Source organism: Leptidea sinapis, chromosome 29 (assembly GCF_905404315.1).
Source record: "Leptidea sinapis chromosome 29, ilLepSina1.1, whole genome shotgun sequence".
NCBI lineage: Eukaryota > Metazoa > Arthropoda > Insecta > Lepidoptera > Pieridae > Leptidea > Leptidea sinapis.
In genome coordinates, this window is record NC_066293.1 from 729,028 (window position 1) to 741,545 (window position 12,518).

General features: G+C 43.5%; 1 protein-coding gene across 1 annotated transcript in view; it reads left to right on the plus strand.

Moving 5' to 3' along the window:
* The window catches only part of LOC126973534 (1-phosphatidylinositol 4,5-bisphosphate phosphodiesterase epsilon-1-like), a 75,960-nt gene that overhangs the window by 26,604 nt on the left and 36,838 nt on the right, over positions 1 to 12,518 (plus strand). Inside the window, exons 5-14 of the mRNA XM_050820878.1 lie at positions 84 to 177; positions 1,033 to 1,128; positions 1,866 to 1,963; positions 3,955 to 4,094; positions 4,899 to 5,083; positions 5,600 to 5,761; positions 6,272 to 6,426; positions 8,339 to 8,530; positions 8,929 to 9,148; positions 10,870 to 10,994. Coding sequence (XP_050676835.1) covers positions 160 to 177; positions 1,033 to 1,128; positions 1,866 to 1,963; positions 3,955 to 4,094; positions 4,899 to 5,083; positions 5,600 to 5,761; positions 6,272 to 6,426; positions 8,339 to 8,530; positions 8,929 to 9,148; positions 10,870 to 10,994 — 1,391 coding nt within the window. The 5' untranslated portion in view covers positions 84 to 159. The remainder of the gene's footprint in view (positions 1 to 83; positions 178 to 1,032; positions 1,129 to 1,865; positions 1,964 to 3,954; positions 4,095 to 4,898; positions 5,084 to 5,599; positions 5,762 to 6,271; positions 6,427 to 8,338; positions 8,531 to 8,928; positions 9,149 to 10,869; positions 10,995 to 12,518) is intronic.

Sequence of the window (12,518 nt, forward strand, 5' to 3'; positions counted from 1 at the left end):
TCTACATTCCTTAAAGATCTCATCGTCAGTTTTGTTTAATTTTTCAACGTGGTGTCATATTTGTCCACCTTTAATTTTTACAGAAGTGCCTTCGTGACCTCTCCGTACCCTCTCATCCTGAGCATTGAGAACCACTGCAGTTTGCCGCAGCAGCAGGTCATGGCGAGCACGTTTGAGGTGTTATTCACTATAGTCACTGTATAAGTAAAATAATATCTTATAGTATTATATCTTTCGTTGGTTCCCGACAAAGGATAATGAGGATCAGGTTTGTGACTACAGTTTAATGTGGTCCTTTGATTTTTGAACCTTAATGGTTCTTCATAAGATACATAATAGCTTTAAGGGTAAATGTATACACTTCTACAATAAAGTCCCAGCCACTGTTCAGGCATTGTCTATAAATAAATTTAAATGTTTTATAAAAAAATGGCTCTGTCGTAAATCCTATTACTCCACTGCTGAATATCTAAATGATCGGACCGCCTGGGACTAGATTGTGATTATTTTATAGCAACTGTACAATATTGTATATTTTTATTGAAAAGAGCGCAAAAAAAAGAATGCTGGGAGAGTTTCTTGCGCCGCTTCTTCTCTCTCAGAGCGCCATTTGTTTCCGAAGCGGTAGTAGTATCTAGTAGTATAAGAAATGACATCAAAAAGAATTCTAAAGGAATCAATTTTGAGAAAATAAATGCCTTTATGCCTTTAATATCACATTTCATCCTAAATTTTTACTACTAATTGTTGTATTTAGACAGTTAATGTTTGCGAGTGGTTATGAAGCCGTAAATTTAAAGGAGACAGTTCGCTTTTTTGCCACGAGCTTCTTACATTGACCAGCAGCGCTAAAGCGCAAATCAAGTCCAAGAAATAATTTTTAATTCTGATCATATGAGTTTGTTAATATATTAACGTTGTAGATATGGAATCAGTAAACATAATTTTTAAAGAAATATAATTAAATGACTTGCGTAAGATAGAGCGGGCCTACTTGATGGGTGACGACTGTAGTGGTGTATTATGTTCCAGACAGTGTTCGGAGAGCAGCTGGTGACGTCATTCCTGTTCGACGTGGACTACTCGGACGAGCCGCGCCTGCCCAGCCCCGACCAGCTCAAGTACAAGGTGAACGTCACACAGCGATTACTTTCTCTATGGTACCTTACTCTATGTCATACATTTTTATTTTGGCCATTGCTACGGGTACCTACAAAAAAATACAGGTATACGAGACAATCCATTAAATAACTTCAAACTCAACCGCAATTTTTTTAAAAGGTGATGGGCCGCTGCTACGTACTTAACAATCTTACATTCCAGCGACATTCTGCATCTCCAAATATTTAATATCGTCCCTCACACCAATGTTTATTTAATGGAAGAAACAAACGAGCGTACGGGTCATCTGATGTTAAATGACCGCACCGCCAACATTCTCTTGCAACACCAGACGAAATACAGGAGCGTTGCCGGCCATTTAAGAAGGTATACGTATATGTGTTCTTGATCTTCAAATTAATATGTACTTGTTGTTATGTAATTAATATGTTTATCATACTGATACGGTGAAGGGAAACATCGTTTGGAGATCTACACACATGCGAAGAAATTCAAATGTGATGTTCACTTAATGAATAAGCCAGAGCAAGCAACAGGGCAAAGAGATCTTGAATTCAGGTTATTTTCTTGTAAATAAAGTGCACAGTAGAGGCACCAGGTTGCGGAATTAGCTCGGCACGTTGTCAGCAATAAACGATTCACACAGGACGTGGTGAACGTAAGTGTTGGTTCTTCACATTCCACTGTACAGTCTTATAGAATAGTATACTTTGTAGAACCTGACAGCAATGGTATCATGACAGGTGTTGATAAAGAACAAGAAGATGATGGCGGTGGAGTCGAGCCCCACCATGGCGGGGCCCGGCGCCGCACCTGCGTCGGGAGCCGGGGCCGCCTCCAGGTAACATAATGTTCAAATATGGGGATACTTACAAATATTTAAATCATGGTTAATATCTCGATAATAATGCTTATAGTATTGGACGAGATGCCCACTAGATGATACACGTTTTTCATATTTGTGTCATAATAATTAGTTATTGAATTCTTTATAATGGCTACTATGGCCACATTCACAGTTATTAATATAAAAAAAATTTAAAGAATTTACATAAATTATAAATTATCATCAAAATATGAGCCCCATTTTATTCAGTCCCTGTGTGCAGGTGCAAGGTGCAGTTCACAACAGCGGTTTATATAAACACAGTATAGCTGATCCGTCAGTGCAGCCAGCATACTGTTGTCTCTTCCTCGCAGTCGTTGCACCTGCGACGTGTCTCTCTTTCGCATTATTGCATAGAATCAGTCAATAACGGCTTCGGCAAACTTTGCTGGGGCGCTGCAATAACGAGGTAGCTTCAACACAAAGGCGTGCATTGGTTTTCCAGCGCGGTAGGCACTTGAAGTCCAAGTAGTCGTATTTGCGATTAATATTAAAAAATAAGTTCCTGTTATAAGGATAAATATAAGTTCACTTACCAACATTTTTCTGCTGTTCTGTCAGATTGATCGTGTTTTTAGCAAGATTTGTCAAAGTGCAAGTCACCGTAACAGGTATCATTCCACACAGTTTTCGTTGTAGAAAATAAACAGCAGGGGAGAAATTGGAATGGCGGCATCCAGCTAGCCAAGTGTATTTTTCGTGATACTTGGTATTGAAATATCGCATAATTTTACCTTTTTGTTGAGTTAAACTCATATTTTTGCATTGGTCTATAAAGAGAAACAATTTTTATTTTATCTACGAAAGAAAATTGTGCAAAAGGATACATACCTAATTTATGTAAACAAATCGTATTTTCGCCACAATCCTGACACTGGAATTCCTCCATTATATTTTAATTCCTTACTAGTTACCTATTTTAAACACAAAACTTCTTTTTCCAATATAAACACTAAATATAATTAACAATAAACAAATCAACACAAAACAAATTATTCACGCCCGTATAAGTACACGAATGACGAAAACACAACAACTAAAAAAATGGCGGTGTCAGTGTTGATTAGTGAACAATATATTTTTACTTCCGGAAATGTCATATTTTATATCTCAAATTCATGAATCACGTCATGTGCGATGCCAACACTCTTATGGGAGCGCAATAAGGTTGAAACTCGGACACTAAGCGAACGAGACACGTCATAATAATTACTCATAAATCTTAATGGAGGTATCATTTCTTTCGTTGGTTTAATCCGTGACAGCTCGGTTGTCATTTTGAAGTGTCATAAGCTTGCTTACCTTATCTTAGCTTGGTCGTATTACCTTGACAAATGACTTTTGTTATAGAAATTGAACGTATTCTACTTGGCATGAGTAAGCATTATCGCAACTGCTTACTGTCAGTATGTAGTATATCGCGTAACGAAAAACTTGCTGGTTGGGTGTTCAATAGAAGTTCGATTATAGAATAAAAGAACTAAATTTATCTGAATTAGTGTAGGTAAATTAATTAAGACTAAATGCACGCCCCTGCCTCAACAGCACCCTGAAAGCATTACTGTTCTGGACCCGAAAGGCGTCGTACGATCTTTGCGTATAGTCAGTACACAGGCTGCAGGTGTAGAATGAGGTCCAGTAGGACCCAAACAGAGTAATCTTAACAGCTGAAGAGCTCGGTGCAAACCCTACGGATCACAATATTAGCTCTTACCGACATCGCTCTTCGTTCCAGCTCAACATCTGCGTCGCGTCGTCCCTCAGGGAAGGTGTGGCCAAGATATTTAGACAGATCAACCGTTTTTAACTATATTCCGTTTAGCTTTATATGTGGCATTTCTGTTACTTTTTAGGCCCTCCTGTATAAAGTACAATTTTGAAATTAAACTGGCCGGGTTTGGTGCGCCAGTGTTAGAGAACTGTAAGTCATCCCCGCGTGGTTCCAGGGTGAACGGCGGGCGGGCGGCGACCAGCGGAGCCGTCGCGGGCAGCCGCACCAGCTCGCTGCTGTCGCACCAGTCCGCGGCGTCCTGCCTCACCGACTACCTGTCCGACGAGGACTACGACGACGACGACGAGTTCGAAGGTGCGCTATAATAAGGAGTCGGGGGAGGGGTGATGGAGACGGGTGAGACAGCCGCCCATGGACACCGCAACGCCAGAGGTCAAGAGATGCGTTGCCGGCTTTCAATATCTTTTGAGGTCATATCGGTTCGGGAAAACAGCAGCCAGCATTGATTCCACAAAGTGGCTGTATGAATTTTTTTGAATACTTCGCGGTTGTGGAATGCCACACGTCAACGTGATGCGGGTGGTATTTAGCATTTTGACGTAATGTCGGTTGGTGGAATGCGGCTGCTAGTATATCCCGATAGTATAGCCCGAACAGCTCCTCTGAGTACTCACACAAATGTGGTAGAAGATGCAGAGAGTACCTACATCTTTACGCAACGCCAAAGAGTGGTAGTGGTCTCCAATCGAGAGGATACGACAAAGGTAGAATTTTTAGCGATGAGTGCACAAACTTTTGTCTTCTTAGAGTTGAATTCGACTAAATGTTGTCGTCCCCATTCCGAGACTTTGCAAAGTATAGTTACTATCATGCTCGTCATCACCACCGGCACACATCGCCCTGTCCAGCCGCGCACTACGAGCACAAGCCCGCAGTAAGAGACGGGACGTTATCGCAAACCCAGTGGTACCGACTAGTTACGACCTCCGAATGGTTCGAAACTAGTCGGTACCCACGCCGATAAAACGAGTGTAAAGCCGTATTACTGAATAAGTTAACAATGTCTCACGAAAGTTTTAATAATTTGACTTCTTGCAACACTAATATTTTTCAAGTAAAAAACATATTTACACCATCATCATAAAACTTCACTTCCAGAAAAGGAGCTGCATAAAATACTGAGTTCAATGGAAGACAAGACAGGCCGCACCTCCCTGTCGATGTACCACAGCCCGCACAGGGGTGAGGGGGACGGGGAGGCGGGCGGCACCTTGAAGCAGGGTGCCAGGAAGAGGAGCAACCAGGTGGCGCGGGAGCTCAGCGACATGGTGACCTACGTGCAGGTGGGCAGCGGCGCGGCGCGATGATACTTAGTCGGGAGCGTCTGTTCTCTCCTTTCACGTTCTACAATATTACAATATTGTAGTGTATTCGTTACAACGAAATATCATTAAAAAAAAGAAGCCCGCTCAGTTTCTTGCACCCGTCTCCTCAGGTCTGAGTCATACTTTTTCGAATGGGTGATAGTTTTTGACGTTCAATGTCATTTTAAATCCTATTTTGAATAAGAATATTTGAAGTTAAATTTATTCAAACTTACTTATTCAAATTTTACAATACAGGAATGATTGTAAAAAGTAAAATCGTACAATACTTCCTCAAAAAGATATGTGAGAGATAACACTCCAGAGGGTGCTCCTTCCTGTAGTATTCCACTTCGACCCACCCGTTGTACTCTGGGGCAAGGTAAGATACAGGAAGGGTTATCCACCACTTTTTGTCGCAAGACAGCGAGGCAGGCGGTTTCGTCTCCCACAGCAATGTTAGCGAGCGTGCGTGAAGTGTTTGTTATGTTTCAGGCAATCAAGTTCCGAGGTCTGAATCCTCTCTCGCCGCGCAGCTCGGTGAGGGAGTCGATGACGAGGAATGCCGCCGTCAGCTCGGTGAAGCAGCAGATGATGAAGGAGGCGGAGCCCGGCAGTAGCTTTGAGTCTTCGGAGAGCAGCGACAGCACTGCCACCGTGAGTCACGCGCCGCCACCTACTGGCTGCCAGCAGCTTTGTGGAGCGACGAGAAGACTGTCCGGCAGAATTAACTGACATTGAGTAGTTTGATAGGAGGAAATATTATTAATCGTTAAAAAATGCTCAAAATATGATATATCTCTCATAAGAAGTATAATTTGATGAGTCGTGTATTAGGGACTTTCGAAATGATTTGAAAAGGGGTGCACTTAGGGGTAGATAGATATTATATTGGTTTTGTGGTAAAAATATTTATTTACTTATGGTACTAAATTAATCTATGACAATTGTTAATTCAATATTAAAACGAGCTCCTATATTTCTTTTCTTTTAACTTTCACCCCATCAATCGATGATTTCCGGAAAAAACTATGTTCTTACCAGAGTCTCAAACTGTCTTCGTAACGAATTTCTTATAAATCAGTTCTTCTCTTAAAATGTAATAAACCGACAGTCATATCGATTGGGACAGAGGCTGTCACAGTCCATGCTCGTGTGTGCCCGCAGCAGTCGACGGGTTGGTCGCGGCGCGTGGCCCCGCAGCATCCCTGCTACCGCTGCTCCTCCGTGAACGAGGCCATCGCCAAGAAGATCTGCCGCAAGCACCCGCTGGCGCTGGTCGCGCACACCGAGAGCCAGCTGGTGCGCACCTACCCCGCCGGGTCAGTACTGACAGGGAACGTGCAGGGTCCCAGGAGACTATCATTGTAAACGAACACGAATTAGATTTTATACAATCTAATTTTAGTATAATATTTTTACTATAGCAGTTACAATAGTTCAAAAGCATAAATTGATTAAGATATAGATTATTTATCTGTATTTTACTAAAACTAAAAAAGATAATATTTTATTTAGCTGATTACAAATACTGCCGCAAGTTGAGATATATAAAATACATTATTGCGCTCATTCACATTACTTATAGAAGGGTTGCCGCACTTCGCCGGGCTGTCTATATCATGAATATTTATTTTATTAGTTTTTTCTTATTTGGTTAAACCATGCCCAGAATTGAGATCCTGATGCGGAGGCAACATGCCTTTTGCTTAACAATTATTAACAAAACGAAATATCAAACTTTAAATCATTATGGCAACAAAGTAAGAGTCCTGTTTCTCTCACGGTCAAATAAATGTAGGTTGCTACGACAAGTATTGTAAATAGTTACCACGCGTTTACACCAAGAAACAAGTCAAAAACTTGTTTTATACAAAGCTTGTAGAATACTTGTCAAAACATTTATTTGTTTTTAACATGTATTGCAATTGTCTGAAACATTCTTGCGTTCACACTGTGTTGCCAACAAGTTTTTATACAAATATAAAACACATTTGCGTTCACATATAGATCTGAGACATCTTTGATACAGTCTGATACAAAACAGCGTTCACACCAACATTCAAACACATGTTTTAAACAATAATTGTTAATTTTAATGAAATTTATGTATAATACTTATTTAAAACAAGTTTTATACTCTATCCATGCTTGGTGGGTAAAGTTTTTAACATTTACCGGACAGACCGTTTTTTTTTGTGGAAAAGAAGAAGATAAATGGTGTGGTCTAAGACATAAGCTTTATTAGTAATATTTATCTCGGCTTATATTAAGATATTCTTTCGATACTTTTATAATCGTCTCGAAAGCATTATTAATGCATTAACTACATTTTGCCTTTGATATCCGATGCAAATACAAAGAAGAATATGAGTCACCAGTAGCTAGAAATCTCAAATAAACAGCTAACAAAAAAAAGCGCGTACGCCTTCCTTCACGGCCGGCAACGCTCCTGTGATTCCTCTGGTGTTGCAAGAGAATGTGTGCGATGGTGATCACGTATCACCAGGTGACCCGTGCGTAGCTCGTTTGTCCTCCTTTTCCATAAAAAAAATAATTGGTGCTGTAATAATAACTGCTGGAGTGATGGCATCTCGATACTGTGAATTCTGCTAAGAAAAGTATGGTGCAACTTTTTGAAGCAAATTCTCCAAATTTCCTGGTCTCATTCTAACAAAATTTCTGAATCCACTTCTGTCTTCTATTTTTAAATTATTCAATAAGGAACGATAGGCCCCTTCTTGCTGTCGACTCCTCAAAAATTATCGCGACCAGTACTTGCGTGGTTTTCTTGAATTTCCTTCATTCTGTATGATGTACAAGTATACTCATGAAGCAATGTTCCGCAGTACCTTCACTTTCTATTGTCTGTACCAGTAGTCAATAATTGTGTTGTCAAATTCATTAACTTCTGCACTGACATGTCGTAAACAAGTTTAGCTACAAGCCTACTACAAGTATAAAACATTAGAGCATATACATGTAGACAATTACTAAAACAATTTCATCAGACAAGTTTCATACAAATATTGTCTACGACAAGTATTATGTTTTTGTATTTTGAAAACATTGCATACAACTTGTATTTGTAATTTGCATGAATCTTGTCAAATACGTGTATAATACCTTGGTGTAAACGAGAAGTTAGAGTATCATGTTATAACACCCCGCGACGCGCGGCGCATTATCTTGTAATATCATAACATAATATTATATCGGAGCGTGTGGCGGCAGGCTCCGCATCGACTCGTCCAACTTCGACCCGGTGCTGTTCTGGAGCTGCGGCGTGCAGCTGGTGGCTCTCAACTACCAGACGGAGGACGCCGCCATGGCGCTCAACGGTGCGCTGTTCGAGGCCGGCGGCGCCCGCGGCTACGTACGCAAGCCGCGCGTCATGTGGGACCCGCACCACATCGCATACCGCCGGTACCTAACATGTTGATTTGTTCACTATTGACGGAGGATGCTAACGGTTACTGACGACCGCCGCCCTGGTGCCAGGCTAACACTCCCTGTACTGATACACCGTAAAATATTTATTCAAAATAGGATTTAAAATCACTTATTGAACACAGCTCTCGTTCGATGCGTCAGTTAAAGCAACGGCTGACTGCAAACATGAGACGTATCGAACCTGTTGGTGCCGCATACGGCATGTTATTATTGTTCAATAATGTCATCGGGTTTCTTTCAAACGCAAGATATTCTTTCGTCGGAAAGAGAAGCTCTTGAAATATTTCAATGTTTATATTCACTGTGTAAATAAGGACTGGACATTACTACTCCCCAGCCTCCCTCAATTAAAGACATGTGTCTTGCTGCAGTTTCAACCCCATGGAGAAGGAGTTCGAGGGTATCCTCGCTAAGGAGCTGACGCTGCGCGTGGTGTCGGGCCAGTACGTGGCAGAGTGCGTGTTCAGCTTCTACAACGTGTACGTGCACGTGGAGGTGGCGGGCGTGCCGGCCGACTGTTGCCGCGCCCGGACCGGCGTGGCGCGGCGCAACGCGCTCAACCCCGTCTGGGACGAGACCTTCCACTTCAAGGTGACCCTCGTCTATTCATTGTTACACGCCGCCTGACTGTTGCCGCGCCCGGACCGGCGTGGCGCGACGCAACGCGCTCAACCCCGTCTGGGACGAGACCTTCCACTTCAAGGTGACCCTCGTCTAGTTCATTGCTATAAGCCGCCCGACTGTTGCCGCGCCCGGACCGACGTGGCGCGGCGCAACGCGCTCAACCCCGTCTGGGACGAGACCTTCCACTTCAAGGTGACCTTCGTCTATTCATTGTTACACGCCGCCTGACTGTTGCCGCGCCCGGACCGGCGTGGCGCGACGCAACGCGCTCAACCCCGTCTGGGACGAGACCTTCCACTTCAAGGTGACCCTCGTCTAGTTCATTGCTATAAGCCGCCCGACTGTTGCCGCGCCCGGACCGACGTGGCGCGGCGCAACGCGCTCAACCCCGTCTGGGACGAGACCTTCCACTTCAAGGTGACCCTCGTCTATTCATTGTTACACGCCGCCTGACTGTCGCCGCGCCCGGACCGGCGTGGCGCGGCGCAACGCGCTCAACCCCGTCTGGGACGAGACCTTCGACTTCAAGGTGACCCTCGTCTATTCATTGTTACACGCCGCCTGACTGTCGCCGCGCCTGGACCGAAGTGGCGCGACGCCACGCCCTCAACCCCGTCTGGGACGAGACCTTCCACTTCAAGGTGACCCTCGTCTATTCATTGTTACACGCCGCCTGACTGTCGCCGCGCCCGGACCGGCGTGGCGCGGCGCAACGCGCTCAACCCCGTCTGGGACGAGACCTTCCACTTCAAGGTGACCCTCGTCTATTCATTGTTACACGCCGCCTGACTGTCGCCGCGCCTGGACCGAAGTGGCGCGACGCCACGCCCTCAACCCCGTCTGGGACGAGACCTTCCACTTCAAGGTGACCCTCGTCTAGTTCATTGTTACACGCCACCCGACTGTTGCTGCGCCCGGACTGGCGTGGCGTGACGCAACGCGCTCAACCCCTCTGGGACGACCACCTTCCACTTCAAGGTGACCCTCGTCTAGTTCATTGCTATAAGCCGCCCGACTGTCGTCGCGCGCGGACTGGCGTGGCGCGGCGCAACGCGCTCAACTGAGACGAGATCTTTCACTTCAAGGTGACCCTCAACTAGTTCATTGTTACATTTAATCCCAGATGTACTTTACTATAATAAATAAATTTTAAAATGAAAATATCCCAGTGTACTTTATGTATCGCTATAGTAACAAGTCAGCCTGATGAAAAAAAGCGCTCATGAAGATGGTCCAGGTCGTCAGGGGCTATCCTGGCTAACATCGCAGGCACTGGTGACACCAGCATCAATTATAGTTTACCTGCTCCTTCAGATGGCCGCTTTAACACAACTCTCTAAGATAACACAACTCTCTAAGATAACACAGCTCTTTAAGATCCAAATAGTACTCGTTCTCGTCACGATGACAATCGTCCAGGTAAAATGACCCTGGTGGCTTGGGTGCACTTGAGACAGTTGGCCCGTGGGGCTCAGAGGCGCGGAGAATGTACAAAGTACTATGTACGCGCCTCAATATGTCTACTGGAAATCCAAGCGATGGCAGCTATTTTGATCAACGAATCAGCCTAGCTATCCAACGCAGAAATGGTAGTAGTATTCTTGTTACGCTTCCTCGTAGAGATAGTTTGTAGTTCATGTAATCATACGTATTAATATTGTATTAACCCACATTATTTATTTGTTCAGATCAACTTCCCGGAGCTGGCGTTCGTCAGGTTCGAGGTGTTCGACGCCGACACCAACTACATGCTCTCGCAGCGAGTGATCCCCGCGACCTGCCTGCGGCCAGGGTACCGGCACGTCCGGCTGCGGTCAGTACCAGACCACGGAGATAGGTTCACTTGGAACAAGTTGCTCACCAAACATTGACTCTCGTGCGAAAATGAGAAGTATTAATAATAACCCTAATGGGTTCACAACTTCTTTAAATACAACATATAAAGTAACCATACATACATGCGTCCCAGAGACTCATTTGAATAGAATGAGTCCACATTGAATGCTCTCTCGCTGCCCTCTTCATGTTCTAAATGCAATAGTAAAAAAGTAGCAGTCCGTACAAGTTTAGATTAGTTCCTGGTGTTCATTATGATTATCTCAGTTTATAGAACATTCCCTGGTGGGTCTCTATGTACGTACATTACATTAACAAGAATAAATTGAGAGGCAACAGTTTATCAGTCAGTTAGGAGTATGTCGTAATTACAGTGTTTCTTAAAATGGTGTCGCGCTACTGCCTTGGTAATACTGAAAATGTTTAGAAAGTGAAAAACGGCTTAATGTAGAAAGATGCCAATACTATTATTGTTTTTCGAAGTAATCTCCGTTCCTCTCAACACATCGTCGCATTCGATGGAACCACTGAGAAAAGCAGTGGGCCCATTCTTCCTTAGGAGTCTCTTCTATGGTATTTTCGTACGCTTTCACCGCATCTTCAATATATATCCAGCTTTCATCAAATGACGATGTCAAATACAGCATTTGAGTCACCGCCGTTGAACTTATCTAACATTTGGCGACACCAGTCCATGCGAAGGTGTTTCTGGTCGTCGCTTAAAGTATAGGAAATCCATCTGGTACAAAGCTTCCTGACGCCTAAATGTTCGTGTAATATTTTATTAAATGGACTCAATGCCAATGCCTAGGCTTCCCCATATCTGCTGATAGCCCATATCACTCTCTTATCTTTCTCTATCATGCGTACAGCACTGATGTTATCTTCAGTAGTCGCTGTTAAAGGACGTCCCTCACGCGCATTATCATTGAGCATTGAGTGGCACGAGATGGGGCTTCATTGAGAAATGCTAATCGCAGCCTACCATAGCTTTGTTGTTGAGTAAGCCCCCAACGAAAGTCAAATCATTGACCGAAAATTTTCTCGCCTTAGGTTCATTTTCACGTGTAACAAGAGTTTTTAGAGATTTGCCGCCAATTTACAAAAACAAATGACAAATGAATGCAATATACTACATTAGGGTACCAAAGAGTACTAAAATTGAAATCCAAAAAAGTTTCATTAGCAATGTTTATAGCTAACATTTTCAGTGTTACCCACATACATATTATCTAGGATTCAGCGAAACAACATCAATCGGTTTACCAAAACCCGCAGTAACACGAGAGACGCTGAACCCGTCTATTTTAATTAGCACTCCGTGTCAGTTTATGTGTTGGCTGCAGGGTATTGGGTTGAAGCTGGGCAGAGGTTACCCATGTTTAGGGATCCGTGACGTAATGTCTCCAACACGTAGCTCCTTAGCTTAGTTTCGAATCACGTGCTTCCTTTGTACCTTCCTGTAAGTTCTACTTTGCCGCTTGTTTTCCCATCCTACCAC